The 23,881-nt window shown below is 39.9% G+C and overlaps 1 protein-coding gene across 1 annotated transcript in view; it reads left to right on the top strand.

The window, feature by feature from the left end:
* The window catches only part of ADAMTS6 (ADAM metallopeptidase with thrombospondin type 1 motif 6), a 291,647-nt gene that overhangs the window by 119,654 nt on the left and 148,112 nt on the right, over window positions 1-23,881 (top strand). Inside the window, exons 8-9 of the mRNA XM_045022085.1 lie at window positions 1,614-1,719; window positions 22,987-23,133. Coding sequence (XP_044878020.1) covers window positions 1,614-1,719; window positions 22,987-23,133 — 253 coding nt within the window. The remainder of the gene's footprint in view (window positions 1-1,613; window positions 1,720-22,986; window positions 23,134-23,881) is intronic.

Genomic DNA, 23,881 nt, shown 5'->3' with positions numbered 1-23,881 from the left:
GTGGGGCTGAAAAATTGCAGTGTAGATGTTCGGGCTTGGGTAGGAGCCCAAGCTCTGAGACTCTGTGAGAGGGGAGGGATCCAGAACCCAGGCTCCAGCCTGAGCCCAAATGTCTACACCGCAATTTACAGCCCAGTGAACCTGGGTCAGCTGACATGGGCCAGCTGTGGGTATTTTATTGCAGTGTAGACATACCTAAAGTGGCTGTGCAGCCGCTATGTGGCTTCAGTGGAGGATTTCTCCTCCCTCTCTTACACATCTGCTGAGCACCTGGCTCAGCTTCTTGGGCCAGGTCTGGGTTCTGGATTTGGCCTCCACTGTTTGTTGCAAACATAAAAGCACTGTACAGAATTACAAATCATTAGCCTGAGCCTCAGGCCATTATTCCTGTGAGTAAGGGTTGCTGGACCAAGTTCTATACACTGAACATATAGGGATCTCTTTACACACACTTGAACTGTGGCCACCTCAGTGGGGGAACATGACAGTCATAAAAGTGCTTGGTACACTACATTCAAATTCAGGAAGTAAAGAATACCTCTTCCAATTAGAACAGAGAATTTTAGGCAGGTGGAACATTATTAGACTGGCAACAGATAGACTGCAAAAATTTGTTAAATATTTTTCTTAATTCTCTCATCACTAATCCTTTCTCCCCAGTCACCTCATCCTCTCTTTCCAGTGGTTACTAGTCATCTCATTCCTACTTATTTTAGGCAGAAGGGCATAATTTAGCACCATTTTCTCATAAAAGGTAACAACTTGCCTTCCATGGCAAAGTAATTATTTTTCCAGTCACTGTTTTGGAGTACTGTATTTCGCAGGGCAGGTGATTCCCTTGGAGAGGCTGTTAATGCTTCTTCCAGATAAAAGACCACAGGAAAGAATATCTTAGGTAAGGCTGCTGGTTAGATTCCATCACCAGTGACAGCAAAGTAGTTCTGCCATAGTATATATTTTATGTGATGTTCTAATGCTGAAGAGTGTGTATGACACAGCAGAGCTATATTCTGTAAGTGCCAGTAGCTTTCTTCCTGTTAAGGAATCTTTTAAAAGCACTTATAATACAATGATAAATGGAAAAGCCTTCCATGTTTAAGTGAATGTTTTTTATTAACGTCTCCTTTCCTTTTTGATGCATTCGGTTTTATTTTTATACAAAAAAAAGGTACCCCTGGGGGCTTTTTGTAGCTAAAAAAGTTTCTTGTATGTTTTTAGGAACCCACTAAGCTTAAACAGATCTCTTTAGAAAAATAATGTGGATACATTTTACTTTCTGCAGCCTCAAGAATGTTAAAATAGAAATGCTTTCTTGAATTCTCTCTCCTGGCTCAAGTTACTAGGTGGTCCCAAGTTACCAGAAGTAAAATTTATAAATCTAACCCCTAGTCTAGACATTTTCCAGCACTGACTGTAGTTCAAAAAATATTAATGTCTAGCCGGCAAAGAGAAATTCCCTCCAGTGATTTTGAAAATGACTAGAAAGTTAACCTTTTGCCAACTGCTCCTTCTGTGTGTGGAGGTTATTAAAAAGAATCCAGCCATTTATAACTAGGGCTTTTAAGACTTGAACACCTTGGCATGACCCTTTGTGTCTCCTTCTGTTTATTCAGGCTTGGCCTCCGTGGCTGGAATGTGTGAGCCTGAAAGGAGCTGCAGCATTAATGAAGACATTGGCCTAGGTTCAGCTTTTACAATTGCACATGAGATTGGTCACAAGTGAGTGAGTTTAAAAATATGTATAATAAATTTGATTATACCACCTTTGAAATAACAATGTAATCATTACGATCACGATCTCTTATGTTTTGGCTGTACCATCTCTCCTCTAGTGCCTGTGGTTGCTGTAGATAACATTATCCATGATGAGTGGTGATACATTTTATTTGGTGTATTTTATCAAGAACTTCTACTTTAGAATTAAGTCTGTATTGCTTACCCTTCTACTTCAGATCCCAATTTAATGTGATTCTGATGCTGGGCTCATAAATTGCCTACCTTGTTTCATATATATATTTTTAAGATTTGGTTTTGGTATTGTCTTTTTTCCCCCCTCTTTCCTTTGTCTACCTTTCTTAGTGGATCAAAAGCAGTTAAAAGGTAAAGATTATTATTTCTCATATTATTTTGGTTTTTTAAAATCATAATTAACTCCAATTTGATCTGTACTGGGACCAGTGCTGTTCAATATATTCATAAATGTTCTGGAAAAAGAGGTGAACAGTGAGATGGCAAATTTGGTAGCTGACACAAAATTACTCAAAATAGTTGAGCCTAAAGCTGACTGAAGAGTTACAAAGTCACTAAACTGTGTATCTGGGTAACAAAATGGCAGATGAAATTCAGTGTTGATAAATGCAAAGTAATGCACACTGGAAAACATAATCCCAACTATTTATATAAAATGATAGAGTCTAAATTAGCTGTTGCCACTCAAGAAAGAGATCTTGGAGTCATTGTCTGAAAACATCCACTCAATGTGCTGTGGCAGTCAAAAAAGCTAACATTTTTGAAGCCATTCAGAAAGGGATTGATAATAAGACAGAAAATATCATAATGCCACTATATAAATCCCTGGTACACCACACCTTGAATACTGTGTGCAATTCTGGTCACCCCATCTCAAAAAAGATATATTAGAATTGAAAAAGGTGCAGAGAAGGCAACAAAAATGATTAGAGGTATTGAACAGCTTCCATATGAGGAGAGGTTTAGAAGATGTGGACTGTTCAGTTTGGAAAAGAGATGAGTGACTGGGGATATGATAGAGGTTTATAAAATCATGAATTATGTGGAAAAAGTGAATAAGGAAGTGTTATTTACCCCTTCATATAATCCAACAACCAGGGGTCCCCAATGAAATTAATAGGCATCATATTTAAAACAAACATAAGGAAGTACTTCTTCACACAATACAGAGTCAACCTGTGTAACTCTGCCTAGGGATGTGAAGGCCAAAAGTATAACTGGTGTGGCAGAGCTCTGACCTTGCTCCCGTGTGTCCTGCGCTTCTAGGTGGTTTATGCTAGCCTCAGTGGCTCACTGTGACCCTCCACATAGCCCTTCTCTCTCTAGGGCCAGAGTTACAGTCTACTGAGCCCTTTTCAACATAGGCCTGCAAGGAGATTGGTGAGAGAACTCCCACAGTCTCTGTTCAGCCTCCTATCCTGACAGGGACCTGACTTCCCCTTCCAGGAGATGTTCCTGTAGTGGTGGGTTGGGGGGAACCTGGGCCCACCCTCTACTCCGGGTTCCAGCCCAGGGACCCTAATGGTAGCAGTTGGCAGCCAACCTTTCACTGCCAGAGTTGCTACATTTCCCTGGGCCACTTCCCCACAGCTCTCCTGCTTCTCCCTTCTTCACTCTTACCTTAGGGCTCCTTTAACGATGGTTTGAGGGTGTCTTCAGTAACCAGCCCTTCAGCTGCACTTCCTCTCCCCTGGCTCCCTGACTCCCCTGCCTGACTGGAGTGAGCCCTTTTTATAGTATCAGCAGAGCCTTAATTAGAGTCAGGTGGTCACATTAACTGAATGGCCTCACCTGACTCTTTACAGGTTAATTAGAGTCAGGTGTTCTCATTAGCCTGGAGCAGCCCCTGCTCTGGTCAGTCAGGGAACAGAAAACTAAGTAATGCACACTGGAAAACATAATCCCAACTATTTATATAAAATGATAGAGTCTAAATTAGCTGTTGCCACTCAAGAAAGAGATCTTGGAGTCATTGTTGATAGCTGTCTGAAAACATCCACTCAATGTGCTGTGGCAGTCAAAAAAGCTAACAATTTTTGGAGCCATTCAGAAAGGGATTGATAATAAGACAGAAAATATCATAATGCCACTATATAAATCCATGGTACACCACACCTTGAATACTGTGTGCAATTCTGGTCACCCCATCTCAAAAAAGATATATTAGAATTGAAAAAGGTGCAGAGAAGGCAACAAAAATGATTAGAGGTATTGAACAGCTTCCATATGAGGAGAGGTTTAGAAGATGTGGACTGTTCAGTTTGGAAAAGAGATGAGTGACTGGGGATATGATCCAGTTAATCCAGTGGCCAGTATATCTGCCTTCTGCTATTCTGCTGTACCCAACTGGCCTGGGTCTATCACACTGGGTTCAAAAAATAATCAGATAAGTTCATGGACGCTAGGTCCATCAATGGTTATTACCCAAAATGGTCAGGGATGCAACCCCATGATCTGGTGTCCCTAACTCTCTGACTGCCAGAAGCTGAGACTAGATGACAGTGATTGGATCACTCATTAATTATCGTGTTCTGTTCATTCCCTCTGAAGCATCTGGCACTGGCCACTGCTGAAAGACAGGATATTGGGCTAGATGGACCATTGGTCTGACCCGGTGTGACCATTCTTATGTTTTTATGATTAAAACAATATTTTTATTTTTGCTGTTGGTACAGCTGTAGTAATGAACTAACCATGAAGTATGCACAATAGTCATAACATCACTTGCACTTTCAAAGCACCCATATATCATTTTGAAAGAACATGATGTTTTGGGACAACAATAACATTTGATTAAAGATTGATCTTGGAATGTTTCAGGTCTGCATTCAAAAACAAGCATCACCAGTAACCTCTGATGAATATAAAATAACTAGGCACCTCCTGTTATGATTCATCAGGTCTCCTTCCTTGTTTACATGGGTTGACCAATGCTGAGTTATGGATGACATGTTTTTCCAGTCATTAACTGATGCAACAGCTAAAAGTTCCCGTACAGACTAAAATGGAAACTATCAATCTACTGTACAGAATCAACAATTGGAAGTACATACTTATTCCAGCCCACCTATCATGCAAGATAATTGTTAGGCAAGTATTACCTCATTTATTTTATCTGTGGAAAAAAAGGCTGATTTTTACAGGCATTTACACTGAGATAGATCATTTTTTACAAATCCAAAAAACAATTGTTCAAAATTGAATCAAAAGTAAGAAAAACTAATTTAAAACACATGTAGTTCATTCTCTCTTTATATCTTTCCTTCTCTTTCTGTAATTATTTACATAAGTGATAGAGTAAAGGAAAATATATTTCCACTCATGAGGGAATAACTTCTATGATTCACTAAAAGCCCTGGAATTCTTGCTCATTAACAGAGGGGTAGCCGTGTTAGTCTGGATCTGTAAAAGCAGCAAAGAATCTTGCTTCCGACGAAGTGGGTATTCACCCACGAAAGCTCATGCTCCAAAACGTCTGTTAGTCTATAAGGTGCCACAGGATTCTTTGCTGCTTTTGCTCATTAACATCTTTTATAATTATATACAACCCTACTGTGAACTTAGTGTACTCTATTCACATAGGAAAAGATCTTCAGGTGATACATGTATTGTAGTGCTGTTAAATCATGAGGATATAGGTTTTAGAGAGGTTATTTACATAAGTGTAAATTTAAATGGTAAATCATTCATATCTATGGTGGTGTGAGACGCTGGTGTGATGACAGTGATTTCTGCATATGGTTTGGGTATGGATTAGAATCTGGGAACAATAATGCAGCCATCCTGCATGTCCTGTGGTCACAGCATCTTTTTTTCTTTGCTACTACCCATACTCATACATTTTTGGCACTGTCTCCTTTCTTTATACTTAATGTCTCTTTTAAAAAACTCTGAATTGACCCTTACTGGAGGTTCCCACCTCATACTCCAGTATGGACCGAGTTTGTCAAACTTTGTGTTGAGAAGTGTGTGGACACCAATTTCATTTTCCCCTGTTTTCTGACGCACGGGTTCTCATGACAAATGTTTTGGTGGCCTCAGAGTGCGGCCACCAACTCTTACTGGTGGCTGGTCTCACACTTTTCCCTAAAATACTTAATTAGCTTTAGGAAAAACAAATAAATATGCACATATACACCTCCAAATCATTGCAATTTATTTATTGCTAGCTAGTATGTCTATTGTGAAAAGTGATATTAACAAACATACAAGTATCACTTTTCACAGCAGACTTACTCAGCCCTGGCAAGCCTGGGGACAAATTAAGCCCTGGAGGCTGTGGCCACAAGAAAAGTCCCTGATGGCCACATGCGGCCACAGTGGCCACATTTGAGAATCGCTGTTTAATGCATGGAGTGACTGCACAATGCAGCACAGCTTGCCCTTGGTTGTAAAAGCTAGTTACAGTGAAGTCCAGAAGGAATGTATGGAGAAAAAAGTTGGTCTATAAACAGTAGTTAGTGGCATCTGTTCTAATATTTTGAGCCATCTAGCCATCATCCTACCTTCAACCCAAAAAGTTTTGTGACTAAATTATAAGAAAGTGAAAATTTCCTCTCCACCTATTTCTCCTTATATTCAAACTGGATAGAGCTTGGTACTGAGTGTACTTGAGGGTACTTGCATGCATGAGTAAGCTAACTATATCAAAGAACATTCTTAACGGTTTTCTTTGATTGTGCCATGATGATCACTTTACTATTCATAACTACATGGGAAATTGGGAACTGGCTTCCTTATTAAATGGAAAATTGAAGCATATAACTATATTTAAGCGACATGTCTAGACTGAGTACATAATATACACAAAAAACTGAATTAAATTAAAAAGGAAAGAATTCACTCTGAAATACCATGTTTTTATTAGTTATATAGTAGCCATGGCATACAGAAGTTGTGAAAACTGTGGAACTGAGGAGATGAGAGAGTAGCAAATAAATTGCTGTGTTTATATGGAAATTGTAATGTAACTGTACATATTTTGCTGACTTGTACATACTTTCTCTGAAATATGACTTCTAAGATATCATTGAAAGAAGTATGACTCAACAGGTTTCATAGATTCATAGAGTTTATGGTGAGAAGGGACCAGTAGATCTTCTAATCTGACATCCTGCATATTATAGGCCATTAAATTTCACCCATATATTGCTCCCTGTACTGAGTCCAATAACTCGTGGTTTGCTAAAGCATATCTTCCAGAAGGATATTCAGTCTTGATCTGAAGACATCAAGAGATGGAAAATCCACTACCACCCTTGGTAGTTGTTCCAGTAGTTAATCACCCTTACTGTTAAAAGTATGCAGGGCTGTCCTTACCCATATGCAAAGCACGCAGCTGCGTAGGGCACCAGAAAACTTGGGGCACCAAATTTCCTGGTGCCCTGCACAGCTGCGTACTGCACCAGCCCCTGCCCCACCTCTTCCCACCTCACTCTGTCCCAGCCCCGCCCCCACTCCACCCCTTCCCCAAAGCCCTTGCCCTGTTCTGCCTCGCTCCGCCCCTGCTCTGCCCGAGCCCCGCCTCTTCCCACCCCTGAGGACTGCAGCAGGGCCGGGCCTGCACTCACCGGCGGTGGGAATGCAGGCACCTGGCCCCTCCCAAGCCAGCCTCCCCTACCCCCGCAGAGGCCTGTCGCCCCCCCCAGGGGGGGGCTGCATAGGGCCCTGGAATAGGTAGGGATGTCCCTGAAAGTATGTGCCTAATTTCTAATTTGAATTTTTCTGGTTTCAGTTTCTAGCCATTGTCCTTGCTATGCTTATCTCTGCTAGATTAAAGATTCCTTTAGTATCTGGTATTTTCTCCCCATGAAGGTACTTGTACACTGTAATCAATGTCACCTCTCAATCTTCTGTTTGATAAACTAAACAGAGCTCTTTAAGTTTCTCACTGTAATGCATTTTTTCCAACCCTCTAATAATTTTTGTGCACCCTCTCCACTTTTTCAGAATTGCTGCTTTCCAGGATACAGTCCTCTGTTACGTAGATATGACCTGCGTTTCTTGTTCCTAAATGTCTAAGTTTCCATTTCACTGTAATAAAATGCATTTTGTTTTAATGGGCCCAGTTTACCAAGCAATACAGATTGCTCTGTATGACTGTCCTGTCTTGATCATTATTTATCACTCCACCAATCTTTGTGTTATCTGCAAATTATCACCCATGATTTTATATTTACTTCCAGATGATTGATGAAAATGTTGAATAGTGTGAGCCTAGCACCAGTTCCTACCAAACCCCATTGGAAACACCCCTGTGTTGATAATTCTGGAATCCTGAAAGCCAAACATAGATTCTTTACTATGGACATAGACTACACGGAGATTGGAAGGGATTTGTTTTTCTTTCCCGAGTAACATAAATATAGCATGGCTAACATGTCCCTCCCTTTCATCACAAGGGAAGCAAAATTCAGTATTTGTCATGTTGAATTTGAGTTGCCTGTTGGACATCTAATGTCAGATGTTGTAAAGACAGAGATGTGAGACTGTACAGAAGAGGAAAGGTCTGGTGTAGAGAGGTAGATTGGGGAATCATTGACATAGAGTGAGAATGATAATGGAGCAGAAGGAAGACAAGATGAATGTGTAGTGGAAGATATTTGGATGGTTTCTAGATTTTATACGAAGTCTTTCAGTAGTTCAGGAGCAGAAGTGGAGGAAATGGATATGAGAAGAGAGTGAGAATATGGGATTACTGGGAAAAAGAAAAGAAACAAGTGTGTAAGATACGTTGGGATTAAAGGAAGACTATGGAATCAGCAGAAGGGAATATAGGAGGGAGCTGAGAGTAGCAGAAAATCAGTGGATTGATGGAGATGAGGTCACAAAAGATACATCTACACTGCAGCGAGGCGGTATAATTCCCAGCTCTGGTGGATGTAGATGCACTAGTTGCGATTGAGCTAGCATTACCTCTGGGGGAATTCTGCTCCAAAAAATCCAAAATTCTGCACCAAAAATGCAAAATTTTGCAAAATTATGCACATTTTATTTGTCAAAATAATACAATATAATCACACCAGTTTCACTTATTTTGGTAATTTCTTTAAACTACCATACAGAAAAAAAATCACAATAACTGTTCAGTATTTCCTAAACACATGAAAGTTAAGTTACAAATATTTGGTACACAATACCCTGCATTCCAGTTATAATCCTGGATTTTCATTTAAATTACATTACTTTTATTTCGTTGTTTGGTGTTCTGTAAAGTAGAATGTCGCTTTAAATTGCTCAGACTTTCACACACGAAAGTCGTACAGTTTTGCTAATCATTGTCCTGCATTTTTTTTTAAATGGATAAGTAAAATAGATCCTGAGCTGTAATCTAACCCCATTGTGCTTCTCTGGCACAGGAAAAAAGCGAGAAAGCACAAAGACCTTCCTAGCTGATGATTCCCTTACTGTCATTTGCAATAAGGCTCCTTTACACCACTCTGGCAAGATAAAGGAGCCTTAGTTGACTAAGAATGGGATCTATTAACTAACAATAGGTTAGCAGCCTGCCTGCTTAGTTGTTACATTTCTGCTCTGCCTCAGGGACAGAGTCTGTTTCACACAGCCCTGCACCTCCAAGCTTGGAATGCAGCAACAGCAAGTGACAGGGACAGAGTGAGTCTCTCTCACTTGTTCACAGGCAGACACGTGCCCAGCCCCACCCCCTTAACATCTCTCCTTAGATGCACACCCAGCCTACCCCCCTTCCCCTCCTCCCCCTGCGGTGATTTGCTCTCTGCTGCCAGCTGCTCCCAAAAGTCATGCCTGGGCTGCCAGGGAAGGGGTGTGTATTCCCACAGATTTCTTTGCTCCCCCATTTTTCTGTGGGGGAGCTAAGAAATCTGCGGAAGCTATGAATTATGCATCCCTGCAGGGGCGCAGAATTCCCCCAGGAGTAGCTAGCTTGCTAAAAATAGGAATGTGGCCTTGGTGGTATGGGTGGTGGCTTGGGCCAGTTGCTCAAGTACAAGTCTGTCTGAGACCCTAGAAATGAACTCAGAAGGCCAGCCCTACCTGCTGTGGCTGCACTGCTGTTTTAGTGTGCTTGCTGGATCAGAGCTGGCATATGTATGTCTACCTGAGCTGGGAAGGGAGTGAATGATTGGAGGAGAGAGAGAACGAGTCATTTTAAAGGAAATAAGGTGGTAAACAGAGAACAGGGAATCAAAGTTTGGAAGACAAGATAAGAAGACAGAAATGTTGAGTGAAGACAAGATCAAAAGAACAGTTAAGGTAATTGATGGACCGATTGGTCGAGAGCTGGAGAAAGTGAAGGAGAGGAAATGAGAGGCAGATAAACTAGATTATTAATGTGGAATTTGGCAACCCCAAGGATAAGGGTGCTAGGTTAGTATCAGAGAAGATAGCCAGGTATCCAAGTCAGAGAATAGGGAAAAGAAAACAGCTGGATAGATGTGGAAAAAGTGAGGTTTGAGTGGGTGGAGAGGGAGGTGGGATATCAGCAGCCACATCTTGCTGAGGGCAAGGAGGGAATGAGAGAGAGAGAGAACATGTATTGATGAGTTTCTTGGAGATGGAACTTAAAACAGCTAATGCACACCCAGTTCTGAAATAGCTAATACCACTAGGATGTGCTTGGGGTGTTAGCTGAAGCTGTGGGACTCCTCTTCACTCTATATTCGGGGTAGAAAAATGGTCTACTTACCTATGCTGCCTCTTTGGGTATGGCTACACTGCAATTAAAAACCCGCTGCTGACTTGGGCTCGTGGGGCTCAGGCTAAGGGATGGTTTACTGTGGTGTAGACATTTGGGCTTGGTCTGGAGCCCGGGCTCTATGACTCTGTACGGTGGGAGGGTCCCAGAGCACAGGCTGCAGCCCGAGCTGGAATGTCTACAACACAATTAAACAACCCCTTAGCCCAAGCCCCAGGAGCCCGAGTCAATTGGCAGAGGCCAGCCGTGTGTGTTTAATTGCACTGTAGACATATCGTTTGATGGGCTAGCAATGCTGATCCATTGTCCCTAACAGTCCTCCTAGAGACATTTTCCTGAATTTTAGCAAGTTGTCATCAATTCTTCAGAAGCAGTGGGACTATATTCCTGTTCCTCCTAATCCCAGCTGCATGATGGGTCCTTAACTCTGGTACTGAGAGGTTCCCTAGAGTGCACTAAATTATGGAAATCCATTTCTCATCCAAGGAAAGTGTAAAAACTGCAAAAAAAAAAAAAGCAGTTAATTTAAGCTGATTGGAGGCATGTTCAAATAATGACAGGGGAATGGAGTTACAAATGGCATAGAAGACTCCAACCTAAAAGAATAGGGGCATGTATATCACATCCCAAACCACATCTAGCACCAACTACCACCAACTGGCACTTGGGTCTCCAATAAACCTGTCCCTTGCAGTCCATGATGGATGGGTTGGCACCTAATTATGAATGAAAGAGCATGTCTTCTATCACGGGAGGGCTGAAAGACCATATCAAACCTATGGGTGATATTTGAAGTTCTGTTACCAGAATCACTGGCTCAGCAGTATGTGATGGTTTACACAATCCATATGTGAAAGAGAAACTCCGCTAAGAGACAATTGGCCCCTAAGGTCAGCCCAACGAATGAGAGTCCATAAGGCCATTTTAAGACAGTCTCCACTGGAATTCCAGTGTTCCACTTAGCCCAAGCAATAGTTTCTTGCCCTGTTGCATATAGAATAATCATTTCACCTTAAAGAGGCACTGAATTAACTGGAAAAATCATATAAACAATCATTAAATAACAATATATTCATTTCTATATTTCTTTTGGAGTTCAAGAAATGGTATTCCCTTTATTATATCTTGTGTCTACCTTATGTTATATTGTATTTGTAAAAACTCACAACTTATGTTAACTAAAAAAAAACTTCATTGGGACTTTAGCTTTAATGATTAATTGTCCAAATAGACTTAAATGTCATAAACATGAGGCTAGAAAAACAATTCTGGTTTCTGTGATGTGAAATAAGATTAATATCTTGTGATATGTGGAAAATATAGTTTAAACTTTAGAATGATAAGATACTACAATCATTAGTCTTACATTAAAATATTCAAGGAAAGGGAATGCAGTAACATTTCACAGATTTTAACAAAAGCATAAGTAGAATTGAATAAATGGAGGTGGAAAGAAAGGTTACAGTAACATTCAGGGCAACATGAATGCCGGTTTCGTATTTCCAAAGGAAATCTAAGCACAGAAGTTTGCTTCGTGATTAAAGGCAAAGCTTACTTCTCTGACCCACATTGCTGATGATTACTATTGCATATTCACACTCCCTTGTGCAGCACCTTCACTGACTTTACTAGGTGTTCCACTTGTGAGATATGTGCAGGCTAGTTATCCACAATGCAGATCTGGGAGGATAATTTTGCCCTAGGTAATTAAGATGTGAATGAGTTTGCCATTGCCCTGTTGCAAAATTTATGTTTCTGAGCTGACTATAATTTCTTTCAGTGAATCAGACTTGATTGTATTTTAAAGTGCTTCATAAGTAGCACAACACAGAATTATGCTCAGTTAGGTGACTATATATATAGTCACCTAATAGCTAATACCACTAGGATGTGCTTGGGGTGTTAGCTGAAGCTGTGGGACTCCTCTTCACTCTATATTCGGGGTAGAAAAATGGTCTACTTACCTATGCTGCCTCTTTGGGTATGGCTACACTGCAATTAAAAACCCGCTTTTTAAAAAAAAAAACCCGCTTTTTTTAAAAAAAAAATCACAATAACTGTTCAGTATTTCCTAAACACATGAAAGTTAAGTTACAAATATTTGGTACACAATACCCTGCATTCCAGTTATAATCCTGGATTTTCATTTAAATTACATTACTTTTATTTCGTTGCAGCAACAGCTAGTGACAGGGACAGAGTGTGTCTCTCTCACTTGTTCACAGGCAGGGTTTTTTTGCATTGTTCAGCTATGTTTGTGTTCATTTACTTTGAAATTTCATAGAAAAACTATGTTAAGAGAGTTGAAGTTGAGAATACCTATAGTAATTTAAGGGAAAATATTAGAGATATTGTATCAGAGGGTAGCCGTGTTAGTCTGGATCTGTAAAAAGCAACAAAGAGTCCTGTGGCTCCTTACAGACTAACAGACGTATTGGAGCATAAGCTTTCGCGGGTGAATACTCACTTCGTCAGTCTAAGAGATATTGTAATTAGCCCCAAAACATGCATTACAAACCCAGGAAATTCACAGTTAAGGTAAAACTTAAAATAAATCCAAATATATTAAGGCATGAAAATGCAGAGTGAAGGCACCCAAACAACCGTAACTCTTCTCTGAAGTGACACCATGCAACATCCCTAGAATTATGATTAATGTATATCAATGTTTGTTGTAACAAATTAAATTAATATGATTTTTAAGACCATATTAGATTTTTCTTCTCTTCATAATGTCAGAAGTGAAAAATTCAACTTAGCCTTAACAATGGAGCCATTACTGGCACCTTCATAGTATAATCTGGAAATACATGAGGGTAGTAAAAATGTTGGATATCAGACAAAAGGATATATTCAGTTTCAAATATTACATATTACTAAGTAGAAAACCAGAAATGACTTTGTAGGTATTTGCTTCTGGATCATAAGACATCAACAAATAAATTATAAGAAAATTAATATTATGGAGTGTTATGTTTGAATGTAATGAATATGTTACATAAGCATTTTATTTTGAGTGTAAGGTTTTATTGTGTTATACAGTGAAGAGTATAAGTTAAGTTGACCAAGAGGCATGTATTACATCAAATTAACATGGATAGCTGTCATTAATTCTACATAAATATAATGGGCAGGACACTATCTACTCTAAATCATGATATGGAAAGTATGCTAAAAACCAAGTGCTGATAATATATTGCTGTAAAACGAATAAAAAATGAAGATGGATCCTGCTTCAAAGAGATTACCATTTATAACATCACACCAGTTTACAAATAATTATTCTATTAGTTGGCATAAAAATAACGTATAAACTAGTGGTTCTCAACCAGGGGTATGCGTACAGCTGCGGGTATGCAGAGGTCTTCCAGGCGGTACATCAACTCATCTAGGTATTTGCCTAGTTTTACAACAGGCTGCGTAAAAAAGCACTAAGTCAGTACAAACTAACATTTCATTCAGAGAATGACTTGTTTATATTGCTCTATATACTATACACTGAAATGTAAGTATAATATTTATATTCCAATTGATTTATTTTATAATTATATGATAAAAATGAGAAAGTAAGCAAATTTTCAGGAATAGTGTGCTGTGACATTTTTGTATTTTTGTCTGATTTTGAAAGCAAGTAGTTTTAACATGAGATGAAACTTGGGGTACACAACACAAATCAGACTCCTGAAAGGGGTACAGTAGTCTGGAAAGGTTGAGAACCACTGATATAAACAACCTTGCCAGATATGGTCATAGAGGTTTTGTTGACTGAGCTGACACGGTAGAAGAAATCCTAGTACTCAGTACTGGTGTTTTTGTGCAAGTTCTCACTCTTTTTTCTGATTGGAACAGATTATTGATGAAGCATTCCTCGTTTTCTCCCTTTTTCTCCCTCCCTCTCCTTGCAAATTTTTCATTGTCACTATGAAAAGACATAATTTGGAGTCCTATTTACATTTTAAAATGATAATAATAATAATTTTGATTTTGGTCATCCCTTGATTTTTTTCATCTTAGTCCTTAAGTAGAATTCAGTTTCCTAAATAATGTTAATATGGTATTTCTCAGTTGTATAAAGTATGTTATATTTTTGAAATTTTTAATTATTCTGTTTGTACAATACTGGAACAAGCACAATGTATTTTAAAACTTTACAGTGAAGAATGATGCGATACAAAGTTTATGAAAAACAAAGTGTAACTTGTTTAATACAAACAATGATGTTAATAATAATGAGTTGAGAGTGTTTTAAATCCAAATTGCTTAAGAACAAAGAGTGAATTAGATTAAAGATTCTCTTTAGTTGTCCTGAATCTGTATCTAATTTGAAAACATCTGTTCTTCTTTTACTGTCCTCTGCATATTCCCCCATAAAATGCACCAGTGGTGCTGATTCTACAGTGGAACTTTTTGATAGCAGTACCTGTTGGAGCACTCTTGTGCTCCCATCCCTTCCCCTCACTGCTCTTGAAGATTCTGAAGTTGAGGCTATAAAAGGGAGCATGGTTTGGCCACATCAGTTCCTTTCAACTGCCGTAGGTGCCGGATCAGGAACTGTAGTTGGGCCTTTGGCCCAAATTTTTAGCTTGAATAATGTCTATTACTTTTGCAAGGTAGATTTTAGCTTTTAGTGTTGGGTTTTATTTATTTTTATTTATTATTTATTTAAATTTTTCTGAGTATTTATTTGACGTTAAGACTTTAGTTCTGCTATTGGGATCTGATGATGGATTGGAATTTCAAGACGCTGAGTATTTAAGAAATTTGCCTCCTGCCCAGCAGTCTTTCCAGCTTTAGATGCTCATACAAAGAAGGGACACTCCCTCAGGGTGTTCAGTCTGCAGTACTTTCATCTGAGAGCACAGAAAGAGTAGCAAAGTAGACTTCAAGCGCTACTGCTGCATCAGGCTGTGAAACCAAGCCCTCCAGGACATCTCCTGATCCATGAGTGAACATAGATTAGCTTCAGCCTTTGATACTTCCAGAGAGAAGCAGCAGCAGACACTTCTGCAGAAGGGACTGTCACAGTTTTGGGGGTAATTGCACCTTTGACTCCCCTCCCTCCCGGCCTGCTCAAGGAATGCACCCTTAGGTCTTAAGCCTCTAGACATCACCTCTCTCTGGGCCAGAATCCAGGTCCCTCTTCCTTCTGACTGAGTTTTTAGGCTGCATCCCTCTTTTTCTTTACTGTGATTAAAGTCCAGCACCTGATATTTGCTTTCTATCCAAGGGCTATGTGCAATGTATGCCTGTGGTTACAAGAAACTAAACAGCTTCTTCAAAGCAGAGAACATTTATTTTAGGTTAAAAGCAATACAGAGAAAACATCGGAAACAATATAGGTCTAAACACTTATTTAAGCTTCCAGTGGCCTCCCATCAGTCCTATGGAGACCCTGGTAGATTCCAGTCCTCAACCTGCAGAGTTTGGCCTACCCTTGGACAAAAGACACACTTTTGGAAGAAGAGGAGCTTCGGGTGCCTGAAGAATACCAACAAATGAACCCTGAACGGGAAGAGTAAACCTCTTCAGGTGAGAGTGTAGGGATTACAACTGTGTGTTCTCCATCAGAGGGTGCAGTATTATTTCCTGAAGTCGTTAAGAGAATGGCAACTACTTTGAAAATCCCTCTGTGATAGTAGAGGAGACTTCTCATCATCTTCAACATTCTTGACTCTCCATTCCAGGATAGAATTACACTGCCAGTTTTAGATGGGCTCTGGCAGCCAGCAAAAGCAGTAATATGGTTCATTTCCACTTCTGTTCAGGCAGTGTTGAAAAAGGTAGCTGCCAATTATCGCATGAGGGTTTTTCCTTCTTTTTTCACAGTTATCCAGTTCTTAACTTGCATTTGGCTGAAGCTGCATCCCACAGGTCTTAGGGTGGCTTGATGTAGTCTACATCTTCTGATAAAGAAAGCAAGATAATGGACATTTTAGGGGAAAAAAGTATTTTAATCTGAAACATTGGGTGTAAGAATGTCAGATTACCAGACTGTAATTGCATGCAACCAATACTGTCTTTAGGAAAAGATGGTGGTATTTGCAAAATCAATCTCAGCGGTTCCAAGAAAATTAGCCAATGCCCTCATGTCTAATGATTGTTGCAAAACACAGTCTAAGAGTAACATTTGATTCCTTGGATGTTTCTCCTAGAAGCCATCTCTCTCAGGAATCATTCATGTAGTAGATCATATGGACTACCTTCAGAGAGAAACACTAAAGTGGAGTTTCCCTTTAAAGGGAATGGTGTATTTAGCAGTAAAATGAGGTTCTTGAAGAAGTGACAGTCATTAGATCTGCACCCAGATCTTTGTGAGTATATCAGCAACCTAGGAGAAGAACTAGGTAGCTGTGGTCAGGTATCAGTGACAACAGTATGCATCTTCATCTTCCTAGTCTTTATTTTCTCAGAGATGCCTCTACCATCAACAACATCCTGCTGAATAACATTGGCAGCAAAGCCTCAGGTAAAAGACAAACAGATCTCAGTGTCAACATCTGTGCTGGGCCTTCATCCTCAGGTTTGACATAAGGTCTCAGACCTGCAAACCAAAGTTGGACTATTCTTTACCTGCCCCATTTGGTGAGTGCCTGTGTTGTTTCTGCAACCGGAGTGCTATAATTATGGGTAGATAGATATTAGAAATAATTAACAGCAGATACCCCATCCAATCTGACTGCCTCTCTCCTCCCAACCTTCACACCATCCCTATTCAGAGGGAACCTCCTGTTAAAATGGGAGGTTCCCTGTCTTGTGCAGGCAGGGGTAATAGAAGTGGAGCTGAGGGAATTCGGAGGAAAGGGTTTCTGTTCAAGGTACTTCCTAATCCCAAAAAAGGATGGAGGTCTTTGACCTACATTAGACCTGAGAGAATTCAATTCCTTCATCAGTAAGTTCTGATTTCATGTTGAATTTGGCATGTATATAAAACATTTCCTCTCAACACAAGATTGTTTTGAGCTCTCAACCTGAAGGGCATATATTGCAATCAGATTGCAAATATCTCTGTTCCCTAGTAGGGAAAGATCATTTTCAATTCAAAGTCTTTCCTTTTGGCTTTTCTCCTGCCCCAGAGTTTTTACAAAATGCCTCTTGGCAGTGTTAATGCATTTACAAACCCAAGGGATTCACATATATGTAGATGCTAGATCACTGGCTAATCAAAACATTGTCAGAACAAAATCTATTAGGAGTCATATCCTACACACACTCCCTATTCAAGAAGCTGGGACGAAAGATAAATTGGGAGAAGTCAATCATACTACCCACTCAAAAGATCCCCTTCACAGGGGGAATTTGGTCTCTCAGAAAGTCAGGCACTTTCTGTCATTATAAGGATTCAGCCAGCCATAGCCTTATTGTTCACATGTCAAAGAATAATTTTTTTTTCTCAGTTTAATGAGCCTCATAACCTCAAAACCTTCAAAAAATTAAGGGAATGTCTTTCAATGCTCCAGCTTTATCAACAACAGTCACATCAGATGTTTCCAACCTAAGTTGGGGAGGACATTTAGACAAATTGACAGTTTGTGGTCAATGGATTTTCCAGGAAAAGAAATTGCACATCAGGCTGCTACAGCTAAAAGCAATACATTGAGCTCTGAAATCATGTCTGCCTATCATCATCATAAGATAATTTAGGTGTTTATGGACAATACAATGTCAATGCATTATATAAACAAGGAGGAAGAGTTCATTACACGTAACTGTGTAAGGAAGCAATGTCTCTGTGGGAATGGTAAATTAAATACAAGACCTACCTGTAGTTTTACACCTAATAGTGAAAGAAAACAGCCTTGCAAACCACCTGAGCAGGGACACAACAGAACTCCATGAATGGTCTTTCAAACTGTCAGTGATACAAGAGAACATCAGTGCATGAGGTTGTCCAGAGGTAGACATTTTGTGACAAAAGGAAAACACAAAGGTGTCCCAGATGTTGCTGAAGAGCAGGGAGAGACAGTCAATCCATCTGTCACTGTGCCCCAGCTGAGAATACCAGATTCAGGACAAACTGTTGAAAAATAAGGCAGACTCACCCTAAACTGGTAGTTATTCTATCATTAGATTATACCAAGCCAGTAACAAAAGTAAACTTCTGCCCCACCATACTGATTAACAAGAAGTCAAAAATGCAGTTTCCTTAGACATTCCAGCCCTTATTTCAGCTCCCAGACACGACTCTATGATGAGTGGTTATTGAAAACCAGTTTCATCATATATAGGGTCCTTCTAATCTCAAGAGATCAGCCACATAGCCAGGTCAATATATAATTCAGATTTTACCCAATAATCACTTTGCCGCCAATCCTTTAGTAATTAAAAACTAAAGATTAATAAAAGAAAAGAAGAAGAGAGTTAAAATGGTTAATAGATCATATACATACAATAATTGTGATGTTCTTATATCAGGTTTGGTAGCGGTGATGTTATAGACTGCTGGCTTGCAAAGTTTCTCTAGTAACTTCCAAAAGATTGGGAGATTATCATTCCATAGTTCAGTATGTTCCTTTTAGTTGTAAATCCACAGTCCAGAGAATCAGAGCAGTAAAGAGGCAAAACGGAATCGTCCCAGGGGTATTTTATACCGAGCCATGTGCCTGAAAATTTTCTGTTTCAACCAAAGCTCACAGTCCAATTTGTGGAAAGTTACTGGCACAAGATGGAGTCCAGGGTCACATGAGCATGTCACATGTCCTTACAAGGCCTGATGACTCACGGGGTAGCCATTGGCCCCTTGGAGGCCGAGGCATTCGCAGGAACTGATATCTGGGCAGAATGAGTTTCTTCTATGGCCCATTATTAGAGTAATGTATCCTTAATTGACCATCAAACTTGAATAGTTCATTCACAATGGGCTGGCTAGACTGGATGTAAACTAGCTTGTGGGTGTTACCGCAGGAATAAACTGATCTGAGATATAGATATATAGCCAATATTCATGACTTCAGATACAAAGATGATACATGCATATAAACAGGATACTCTTATTTAGCAAATAGTAACTTTTCCATTGATACCTTACATTAAATACGTTTAACAATGGCAATATTAATGATATATATGGTCATATTTCAATCATATAGCATCACACCATCTCACACATTCGGGATAAATTGTGTATGAGGTCTTCTATATTTCTTCCCTACATTTCCACAATTAGAGAGTAATAAGGAAGATAAAACAGGACAGAGCCAAAGTAATCATAGGCCGAGGCAACTGTGGCTCCCGGACCACCTTCAGCTATCCAAAGGAGTTTTCCAATCTCTCCCTCTCACTCCTGATCTGTTGACTCAGGAGAATGGAAAAGTTTATCATACAGACTCATATTTCCTACACCTGATGACTTGAGATATAGGATTCTATCAGAATTATTAAAATGTGTTTCACAGGGATACAGCAGGTTTTTCTTAGCTCTAGAAAATGATTAATTAAGCATTAATTAAGGTTTGATAAGTAGCTATATCAGTGTATCACTCACTTATCGAAAACAAATCTATATCCACACATGGGACAGTTGAAAGATTTATGAAAGGGCTAATTAATATCTATTCACCATTCAAGGGCCCTCCACTGACATGAGACCTTAACATAGTCCTTATGCAGTTCATGAAGCCTCCCTTTTAGCCAATGGGAGAATGTTCTTCATTTCATCTTTCAGTTAAAACAACTTTCATCATAGCTACAACATCAGCAAGAAGAGTGAGTGCCCTGTGAAACCCTCATGGCTGACCTGCCATTTACTGTATTCTGTAAAGATAAGGTTGTGCTAAATCGCCATCCTGAGTTCCTACCTAAAGTAGTGACTGACTTTCACATTAATCAGACAATTAACCTGCCAGTTTTTCATCATGCACATGCAGATGAAAATACGTTACAAAGTTTAGATGCTAAGGGGGCTTTAGTGTATTATCTTAATAGGACGGAACAATTCAGCAAATCTCCAGATTTACTCATATCTTATGGTAATAACAAAAGAGATCAAGCAATTGCTTCTCAAACATCAAAATGGGCTAGACTGTGCATACAGGATGGCTGCTTATTGGCATCTGTTCCTATTCCTGAAGGGATTAGGTCTCATTCCACGAAGGCCAAGGCAACATCAGTGGTATAGCTTAGAAGGACTCCACTTAGCAAAACTGTGTAGAGATGTAATGTGGAGCATATGCACGCTCCCCATGTACCTTCACCTTTTCCTAAGTCCTAATTACAGTATCAGATTTTTGGGAAGTGGTAGAAGAAACTAAGGTGGTCAGAGTGCTATACCCCTTTTATAACCTTGCTGTCAGAACATTCAGGAACACTGAGGGAAAGAGCAGGAGGGCGTACAAGAGTGCACCAGCAGGCAATGTTATCAAAAGTTTCCACCATCAGAGCTGCCCGGTCACTGTATCCCATGGGTGTGACTATACAGAGAACATCTCAAAGAATTCCAGATACAGGTGAGTAACCATAATTTACAGTATTACAAAAAATCTTCAGACTGCATGCATAAATTACATTTATGTACACTGTGATGAATTATAGAATTTTCACAATACTTAAATGATTGTATAACTCAGGAGCAGAGCAGAGAGAAGTGATTGGGATTAGCATTACATTAAAAAAAAGAGTGAAAATAAAAGTAAAATTTCCTCTTTCAGAATTTTGTTTTTGCTTAAAAATGTAAAAAGTGCTACCACTAAGAACTAAGCGAGAATAAATGCACCATGTCTGAGAGATAACTTGTTTAACATGTTCTGATTTTGCTTTGAATTTTTTCTCACAGTAGGGGTGGGAAGGTTGTATTTTAGAGTTATGAATATTTCACTTTCCCTAACCATCTTTCTGTCTCTTCCCATGAATAATGAAATCTGCTATTTCAAATGGCTTGTGAGATATCATGATCTTTTGTCACTTGATTCAGAACTGAATATAACAAGCCCATGATCTTGAATGACATTTGCATGGAAAAGAGAAATTCCTTTGTGATAGATGAATATTTAAGAAAATTTGCCATACCCCAAACTGACTCCAGCTCACTCAAAGACAGACAGGGGAGCTGCTTTTTAAAAAACTGTACAATTAATTAAATAGAGCACCTTTTTGTATGTTACCTTTAATTATTATGATTAATTTATGTCATATCAATCATAGTGCTGACAAACTGAATATTTCACTAACGTGTTATATGTAATGCAGTAGTTATTTAATTTTAAAGGTTAATTTTATGTATAAAGTTAAACATTTGCTCTTAAGTAGTCTGTTAAAGCAGAGTTCTTACGGATTTAGCTTTTAGTTTTAGTTTGGTGATGATTTAGCTGTCCTACATTATGCTGGCCACCTTCAGCTCCAACGGGCTGTTCCAATATCCAAGGATCCTTGGGTACACCCCTTTTTCTGTGACCATGTGAACCAGGGCCGCCCAGAGGATTCCGGGGGCCTGGGGTCTTCGGCGGCGGGGGGCCCTTCTGTTCCGGGACCCGCCGCTGAAGTGCCCCGAAGACCCGCGGCAGGGGCCCCCCGAGCCGCCGAATTACCGCCAAAGCGGGACCCACCGCCGAAGTGCAGCCTGGTCTTCGGCGGTAATTCGGTGGCAGGGGGCCCCCACCGCGGGTCCTCGGGGCACTTCGGCGGTGGGTCCCGGAACGGAAGGGACCCCCCGCCGCCGAATTACCGCCGAAGACCGAGCTGAACTTCGGCGGCGGGTCCCGCTTCGGCGGTAATTCGCCAGTGGGGGGTCCTTCCGCCCCGGAGTGGAAGAACCCCCCGCCGGCAAAGACCGGGAGCGGAAGAAGCTCCTGGGTCTGGGCCCCAAAAGAGTTTTCCGGGCCCCCCGGAGCGAGTGAAGGACCCCGCTCCAGGGGTCCCGAAAAACTCTCGTGGGGGCCCCTCTGGGGCCTGGGGCAAATTGCCCCTCTTTCCCCCCTCTGGGCGGCCCTGATGTGAACTATGTTGGATGTTAAGAAGGGAGTGATGTATGAATCATTTTGCTGACCTTGCACCACCCAAGGATTCTCCTTCACGGGTGGAATTCTGAGGAGGCTGTTTCTGCTGAGTTTAAGACTGCTTTGCATTTGAGGACCACCACAAAGCAGACTTAGAACAGCAGAGGATCAACGCCACTGTATAAATGGATGAATATAGGGAGCAGAGGTTATTTAGTAGTGTCGAAGAAAAAGGTGGCCTAAGTTCTATTCTGGATTGTCATTGACTAACTGTGTGATCTTGGCAATATCACCCAGCCTCTCTGGGTCTGTGTTTACTGATCTAAGTGCAAGAGCAGAGTATTGACCTGTAGTTCTTAGTTGGGCCAAACTCACAAATAAGGACTGAAGTATGAGTCCCTTTTGTTTATCTCACAGACCTATTGTGAGACTTACGCAATGTAGTAAAATACTTTGATATCTTTGTATGAAACAGCAAAATTGCATAGTATTCTGAGTGTACAGAGTTTAATCTGAATTAATCATACATATCTTGTTTCAGTCCTCCTACACTAACTGAGCGTGGCCTTCCAGTTCCAAATTTTTTCTGGTACCATAGGAAAGTAATGGGAAACATTTTTCTTCTGTTTTGGACAGTTTTGGTATGAACCATGATGGAATTGGAAATTCTTGTGGGACCAAAGGTCATGAAGCAGCAAAACTTATGGCAGCTCACATTACAGCAAACACCAACCCCTTCTCCTGGTCAGCCTGTAGCCGGGACTACATCACCAGCTTTTTAGAGTAAGTAATCTCTGGAGAGAGATAATGAATTGCTCCAAAATTTCATACTCATTGGAATAAATAATTGGTGGAGATACAGTGATTTACACTAATTCACATTCTGTAGAATGAGTAAATATATGGTGAATTACTGCTGACTTGTATGTCATAGGTAATTTTTTTGTCTTGTGGAAAGTGCTTCCTCTTCCCATCCCTCTTTTTGAACTGTTCTGTTTATAGTCTGCTGGTCATATTTAACTATGGATGGGGAATAGAGATGAGAGGGCTTTTTTTTTTAAGGTTAGTGATAAGGATTGTTTTGTTAAATGCGTAGTGATGTCAGGCTTAGATTTGTGTTTTGTTTTTCTGAGTACGGGCCATAGTCTGATTAAAATACCATATTGTTTTGAAAAACAGAGTATCTAACAAGTTTCAAAGTTTGTCCTAGTAAAACAAACAAACAAACAAACAAAAAGCAACTAGTGATTGAAGAAGGTAGAAATTTCACCTTAGTGAGATCAATGGCTGTCTCTTTGAATGATACATGGTAGTTCTTAAAAGAGTCTTGAAACAATTCTGCAATTCCCCTGTATGAACATTAAAAATTTTTATGGCTGAATCCTGAGAAGTTCTGTGCCCTGCCACTCTAACTAGCTGTTGCATAATTTATTTCAGAAAATGCAATTCAACTGAAACTTCTCATTGCTACATTTTCTCTGAATGTATTTAAATCAGTTGAATTATTTGCATAAGAACTACTCACACAAAT

This window comes from Mauremys mutica, chromosome 6, assembly GCF_020497125.1.
Source record: "Mauremys mutica isolate MM-2020 ecotype Southern chromosome 6, ASM2049712v1, whole genome shotgun sequence".
Lineage (NCBI taxonomy): Eukaryota > Metazoa > Chordata > Testudines > Geoemydidae > Mauremys > Mauremys mutica.
Note: the sequence above shows the minus strand (reverse complement) of the source record. Positions and strands in the feature narration are given on the sequence as shown.